General features: G+C 41.8%; 3 protein-coding genes across 3 annotated transcripts; all 3 read right to left on the bottom strand.

Moving 5' to 3' along the window:
* Window positions 1–1995: 1995 nt before the first annotated feature.
* On the bottom strand, window positions 1996–2718 carry LOC108751206 (uncharacterized protein K02A2.6-like). The gene has a single exon (XM_018491283.1). It carries the CDS (start codon window positions 2716–2718, stop codon window positions 1996–1998), a length of 723 nt encoding a protein of 240 aa, XP_018346785.1.
* Window positions 2719–2782: 64 nt separating this feature from the next.
* LOC108751205 (uncharacterized protein K02A2.6-like) lies at window positions 2783–3898 on the bottom strand. The gene has a single exon (XM_018491282.1). The coding sequence runs from the start codon at window positions 3896–3898 to the stop codon at window positions 2783–2785; it is 1116 nt and encodes a 371-aa protein (XP_018346784.1).
* Window positions 3899–3925: 27 nt separating this feature from the next.
* On the bottom strand, window positions 3926–6266 carry LOC108751204 (uncharacterized protein K02A2.6-like). Its single transcript, XM_018491281.1, has 2 exons — window positions 5683–6266; window positions 3926–5615 (listed from the first exon to the last, which is right to left on the bottom strand). Exons 1-2 carry the CDS (start codon window positions 6264–6266, stop codon window positions 3926–3928), a joined length of 2274 nt encoding a protein of 757 aa, XP_018346783.1.
* Window positions 6267–7490: the final 1224 nt, after the last annotated feature.

The raw sequence follows: 7490 nt of genomic DNA, 5'->3' as shown, positions 1-7490 counted from the left end.
GTTCTAGTTTATATTTTTCACATCTTATTGGTATGTTTATATAAACAGCATCAATGCTTCTCTTAACGCGACCGGGGTCCTATGTAAACAGTCGGGACCTTCACGCGCCTTCCCTCTCCCGCGCCCCGCGCCACCCTCAGAGGACCTGAATTAGAACCGCTCTAATATAGCTATTAAATCTGACCATCGCGCTGTCAATTGCTGGCAAAGGCAAAACTGAACGCAATTTCGATAATAAAACAAAAATTATTTGCCGCACTTGCAATAATCCGAGGCATATTGTTAGAGATTGCTGTTTAAAATTAAATCAACAGAGTAATTCGAAAAATAGCGTATTCTGTCTCTATCGTAAGGAAACAGAATTCTTCACCTCCTTGAAGAATGCCAGTTGTGTATTGCGAGCAATAACCGGAGAAAGATCACCCATCAGGGAAACTCCGACGGTTCCTCGAAGGCGAATGTGCAACAGAGGTCCGAACGAATCTCCTCCGTCGACATCTCAAAAGGGGCAATAGACAAAAGCGTATTAGAAATACGACCCGTAATAATGACACATCTCAGTAAACTCACGGTCGCCTACTGTCGAAGCAAATTTTTGCGAGTCCATTCTGGTCGTAACTCTTATGCTAGACACCGGCTCAGGACCGAACATAATTAAAGAAACTTTTATACCTAGGCAGCACTATTGACTATAATAATATTTTAAAACTAAACGGCATAAACAAATATTCCGTCTACACTCGGAAAAATAACTTTATCGGTTTTTGGAAAAGAAATAATTTTTCATATCGCATCTAATGACTTTCCTATTTCACAATCCAGCATATTAGGCAATGATTTTTTTAGGCCAAGAATTCTTCAAAAATAGATTATGCGAAAGGATACCTAGATACGTCGGGAATAGAGGTACTCTTCTTGTCACCAGAAATCATCATTGCATCTCCGCGCTCGGAATCTCTATTTTACGTCAGAGTAGAAAATCCTGAAATAAAAATTGGATATATTCCGAGAAGAATAAAAATAGCTCACGGAATTTATTTAGGAGACATCATAATAGAAAATGTCTCTGGAAAGGCGTATCTAAACGTCATAAGTACGTTGGACGAAGAATTAGAAGTTCAAGTGCCAATCTTGCGTTTTAAACCTCTAGACAAATTATTCGATAATCACAAATTAAATATCAAAACGCAAGACGACCAAACAGAAATTGCGGATATACAGATCGATTTTACGGACCCGAACCACTAAGAGCGTAATGAAATACCCAACTGCGATGCAGATTTAAAGAATGACAAAAACGAGTCTATGAATAATGAAGTCGGGAAAATTAAAATTGAAGAAAATATGACGTTAAATAAAGCAAAGAAAGATACTAATAACACTATCCAAAATAAAGATGAGAATAAAGTTAAAGGAAAAATTCGAGAAATTGCGAGAGGAAATAAAAAATTAAATAAAAATTTTAATCCAAAGAAAGGTTCTCAAACCTTCATCGAGACTCTAGATTTCAAAATCCACGAAAGGAAGTTACCAAACCCTCCTGAAAATCAAATTAATTCCAAAATCCTGGGAGAAGAAAATTTCCAAATCTCTCCGAAAAAATTAAATAATCCTAAAATTTCAGAGGATGGTTTCCGTACCTCCCTGATAAATTCTATTCCTGTTGATTGCGAGAAGGAAAGTAACCAAATCTCACTACGCAATGTGACTCAATTTTATTTAAAAGAATCTAAAGGAAAGGACTTTTTAATACTCCCAGAAGAAATCAATTTCTCCAGAGGAACATCCATGGATAATAATTGTTAGGATTTGCACGATGATCAATCTACACAAACGTTCTTATATTCGTGATGTATATTTGCTGTAAATACAAGGTTAGGACCCGGCGTGGCACGCGTGTTAACTCATGAGCGCGGGTCGCAGGACTGACTCTCTCCTGCGATCGTCACGCCCCCGTTAGGCTCGGCATGTCCCAACATCTCGCCTCTTGAGAGACTACAGCTGAGTATAGGACTTTGCCTTAGGATCCAGAACGAGCCTCCGTGGTTGGACTCTATGACGGAAAGGCCTGGCTGGAGTTTCGCTAGGGGCGGGTCCTGGATAAAGGTTTCCTTGTGGAAGAGCCGGGATACCAGGTCGGGGCTCCGCTGGGTTCTGTACCGGTTCAGGCTCGTAGTGGGTCCAGTCATCTGAGGTTAAAGAATCAGGATTCGCCGGGGCGCTACCTCCTATCCAAATGTGGTTAATGTGTCGTTCGACCGACCTGCCACTGTCCAGTAGTATTAGATAGCGTGTATTCGATAAGATGTTCTTGATGTATCCCTGTTCGCGTTTGTCTTTTAGTGCCACGAGGACTCGGTCTCCCAAATTGAGAGTTATGTGACGAGCTCCGTGATGATGTTCGAATTGTTGTTGCATCTCCAACTGTTTCTGCGTGAGATTGTTTGGAAAAGTGGATGGGGGTACTGGTAGTTTAAGAAGTAATTTGGTGAAAGGAGAGGTAATACGTCTGCCAAACATTAATTCGGCTGAAGATCTTCCATTTGAGGTTGCGGAGCAAGGTGTATATCTGTAACTGTAAAGAAAGTCTTGAAGTTCTTTCCTCCAGTTGGAAGGATTTTTTGCGGTAGCTCTTTTTACTACGGAGTCGACCATTCTCTCAGCTTGTCCGTTAGATTGAGGGTGGTTGACGGCGGAGAGAATGTGACTGATGTGCATCTCTTTGCAAAAGTTTGCGAAGATATCTGCTGTAAATTGCGTTCCATGATCGTTTATTAATATTTCAGGCGGACCATCTGGAGAATATTTCCCGACATATTTCTATTGTGCGTGCTGCAGAAATAGTTGGCGTGATAGCCACTTCGATAAATTTTGAAAATGCGTCCACGAAGACGAGTAGATATTGGCCGTCTATCGGTCTTGCGTAATCCACATATAAGCGTTCTAGAGGCTTAGAGGGGATTGGCCACGGAGAGATTGAAATCTTGACTGGTAATTTGCGTGTTAGTGCGCAGGGGTCGCATCGTTTTACTATACGTTCGATATCCTCGGAAAGTTTTGGCCAGTAGATGTATTCACGTGCGAGCTGCTTCATTCTTCGAATACCGGGATGGCCTTTGTGCAGAGATAACAGGATACTGGCTTGAATACCTTGAGGTATGATTACTCTGTCTCCGAATAGTAAGGTGTCGTCGACGATTGACAGGAAGTCAAGACGTTTCTTATAGTGTTCCACCGTAGGTGAACTGATAGTAGGAGTTTTATTGTTCCGAATAGCTTCCATGATAGCTTGGAGGTCGGGGTCAGTACTGGTAGCCGATCTTAACTTGAGACGAAGTTCTTCTCCAAATTTATCGATGGAGAAGTCTCTGATTCGTTGGATTTCGTTTTCCACTGCACGGACACAGGCTACTTGTAAGTCTTCACTGTTATCGTGGCGGAATTTCTGTATTAAACGCGATAAAGCGTCTGCTTGACCGAAGTCCTGTGAGTGGACATATTCGATTTCAAAGTCGTAACCTAGTAGTCTTATGGCCCAGCGCTTGAGACGAGCCGTTGTGGGTTTTAGACCTTTTGTGTCTTCAGATTGGAGGAGAGCGACAAGCGGTTTATGGTCGGTTTGTAGGATGAACTTCCTTCCCCAGACGAATTTATGGAATCGTTCGACTGCCGTAACCAATGCAAGAGCTTCCTTTTCGAGCTGGGAATAGTTGCGCTGAGAGTCTGTTAGACTTTGTGATATATGGTAGACAGCGCGTTCGTGCCCGTACGCGTCTCGCTGCAGGAGTACTCCACCGATTCCTGTAGAGCAAGTGTCTGCAACTACGATGAGTGTTTTTGAAGGATCGAAGTGCTCTAAGAGTAGGCGGCTAAGAAAGATTTTCTTGATGTGTAGCATTGTAGTGTTGTGTTGTACGTTCCACGTCTATGATTGGTTCTTTCTTGTGAGATCTTCTAAGGGTTTCTTTAACTGATGAAGATGTGGTATAAATTTTCCGTAGTGGTTTATCATTCCTAAGAGTGTTTGGACTTCCGCCACGGAGGAAGGATTAGGCATACTCGTAATCGCTCGAGTAGTTTCAGGATTTGCGGCGATGCCTGAGCCATTGATGATAAGACCGAGATACTTGATTTCGTGTAGAGCGAAGCGGCATTTCTCGGGTTTCAACTTCCATCCCAGAGCCTCGAGGCGTTGTAAAGTTGAGCGAAGACGTATATAGTGTTCTTGACGGGTAGAACCTGCGATATAGATATCATCGATGAAGGCGCCGACGCCGTCCAACCCTGAAATCGATTGATCCATGGCTTGTTGAAATGTGGCTGGGGCCATCTTGATGCCAAAGGGTAGACGTTTGTATCTGAAAAGGCCTTTCGGTGTTGCGATCGTGGTGACATCACGATATCTTTCAGCGATTTCGATTTGCAAGAACGCATCACTGAGATCTAAAACGCTGAAATAACTATTACCATTTAGTTTAGATACTATAGAATCTATGTTCGGTAAAGGATACATGTTATTTTTCAATGCCTTATTCACGCCTGTGGAGTAATCAGCGCATAAACGGATTTTGCCGTTTAGTTTTTTTACGATGACGATAGGTGTACTCCAATCCGATTGATGTACGCGTTCGATTATGTCTAAGGATTTTAAACGCTGCAATTCCTCATCTAGGAGAGTTTCTATCGCGAACGGGATTTGCCGACATGGAGTTTGCACTGGGACAGAGTTTTCGGATAACGTAAGTTTAGCTTGAAAATTTTTACACTGCCCGAGGCCCTTGGAAAAGAGTTTTGGAAAATTTTTCACGATGTGGTCGTTTGATGCTGGAGGTGATGGTGGCGACTCGACGGGGGAATTTGTTTTGTTGTGTTTAACAACCGCGCGTTGTGAATTTTCACAGAACTCACGGCACTTGTCGAGAGGCATAGCCCACAAATTGAGCTTGTCGATAGCGTTTAAGCCGAATAGGTTAAGGCCGTCGCGCGCGGCAACATCTATCACTACATCACCTTCACGGTTAGCAGCCCGTATTTTATACTTGAATCTTCCTAATGTTTTCAGAGCATTGCCCCCGGCGTGTTCCACAGATTTGCCGGAGCTAAGTGTAGGACTGCCTAGACGTATCCACGTGTCTTTCCCGATGGTCGTGATATCTGATCCACTATCGTATTGAAATTGTACATGTTGGTCGAGTAATGACGTAGGAATGTAGATGCGTCGATAGTTGTTGAGCGAAGTTATCGATTGAATTGCTGGCTTATCGATATCAATTGTGTTATCGATTGTGTTGTCGGCCGAAAGGTAGTCGACCTTATCCTTCGAGCGACACACCTTCGCGATGTGGCCCTTTAAGGAACACTTAAAACATGTGGCGTCGCGGAACGGACAGTTTGCACGACGATGTGCGCCACCGCAGCCGTTGCAATTGGACGATTGTCTAGGCACACTCTCCGTGGTGCAAGACTGTTTCATGGATTTTGATGAAGGCCGTTTCTTCTTTTCTGATTTGAAGCGCACAGACTGCGTGGTTGAAGTGGAGAGATTCGATGGATTTTCGAGCGTTTTCAAGTTTGTAGATACGTTCATATGAGCCTCGAGTTCTGTAGTGATATCCCTGAGAGTAGCATTTTCGTTCTTCTCGATTATACATAGAGCCCTCTTTTTTAGATCCTCGTTATCACTTGAGAAACAGAGTGATTGGAGGAGTAATACATAAAACTCTGAAATTATCATCCGTGAGTTTAGAACGTTCGAAATCTGAAGCCAAACGATTTATTCGGTCGATGTGTTCGGAGATAGCTTTGTCATATCTATAGTTTAAGATTTCGATGCGACGGCGGGTGAGAGATGTCTTGTCACGAAAGAGATTCTTCAAAATGGCGATGAGATCTGTTTGTTTCATCTTGGTCGGATCCGCTGGTGCGACGTGGTCCACTAAACGATCGAATTCTGGTTGACTCAGGTTGTCTAGAAGTAAACGAGTGCGCATTTCTGCGGGAAGAGACTCTGATTCTTTGACGAGTGTATATTCCGTATATTCCGAGTGTACCGTAACAGCCATTTTGGGAATGGTTTCGAATCGTCGTCCGAGGTGAACACATATTTCTCGATGCGAGCATTTAATTGATTGTATACGATTAATAGTATTAATTGTAGTCGATGAGCTCGGATTTACATTTTGGGCATGATCTCGTTGGAGTTGCAATTGAAGTAAACTGTTAATGGCAGCAGTGAGAGCCTCGATTTGTGACGTTGGTGTCGTCATGTTAGTTGAATTCTTGTCCGTATAAAGAAAAGGTTCGGGGAAAAAAAAGCCGCAGTTGTTAGGATTTGCACGACGATGATCAATCTACACAAACGTTCTTATATTCGTGATGTATATTTGCTGTAAGTACAAGGTTAGGGCCCGGCGTGGCACACGTGTTAACCCATGAGCGCGGGTCGCAGGACTGACTCTCTCCTGCGATCGTCACGCCCTCGTCAGGCTCGGCATGTCCCAACAATAATAATCAAACCTCTCATGTTACTAATAAAGAGAACTCGTGAAAATAATAAAATTATATGATTCAAATGTCAGATCCTTTTATAATTGTGAACAGAAAAGTAAACCGTCTTCGAAAATTCCTGCATCAACGCAAATTCAATCCTAAGAAGTAATAAAGAAATTCGTCCGTAAATATGAACCAAAACATAAGGAGAGAGCAGAAAAAGATAATAAAGATATCACTCGAATGCTTTACATTGTCAGAGGAACCTAATAAGAATAGATGTACAGAAATTATTACGTTTGGAACACTTGAATGAATAAGAAAAGAAAAACATAATAAATCTTATATCCAATAGTCAGAACAGATTTCATACTCTTGAACAAAAATTAACTACAACGTATTGCAACATCAAATACCTACAACAGATCGACCTATAAACAACAACGACAATACAGATTTCCACAATTTCATAAAAAGGAAATAAATAAGTAAGTCGAAGAACTACTCGAAGGAGGCATAGTAAAGCCTTCTCAATCGCCTTACAATACGCCCATATGGATAATCCCGAAAAAAGAGGACTCGAAAGGAAACAAGAGATAAAGAATGGTGTTAGATTTTTGCGCTCTGAATGAAAAAAACTGTCGGAGATGCATATCTGTTACCTAATATTGTTGGCATTCTAGATCAATTAGGCGGAGTACAAATTTTTCTGTATGTGATTTGGCTTCCGGATTCCATCAAATAAAAATGAATCCTGCGGATGGCCATAAAATTGCTTTTACAACTCCTTTCGAGCATTACAAATTCGAACGCATGCCTTTCGGATTAAAAATGCTCCTGCTACTTTCCAAAGTTTAATGGATCTAGTACTATCAGGATTACAAGGCCAGGAATTATTTTTTTAGATAGATGACATTGTCACATCGTTAGAAAAACACGCAAGAAAATATAATTTATTAATAGACTGACTTCGAAAAGCTAATCTGAAATTACAGCCAGAT

The sequence above is a fragment of the Trachymyrmex septentrionalis genome, unplaced genomic scaffold (genome assembly GCF_001594115.1).
Source record: "Trachymyrmex septentrionalis isolate Tsep2-gDNA-1 unplaced genomic scaffold, Tsep1.0 scaffold418, whole genome shotgun sequence".
NCBI classification, from domain to species: Eukaryota; Metazoa; Arthropoda; class Insecta; order Hymenoptera; family Formicidae; genus Trachymyrmex; species Trachymyrmex septentrionalis.
The sequence above is the reverse complement of the archived record's forward strand: the minus strand, read 5'-3'. Positions and strand labels throughout refer to the sequence as shown.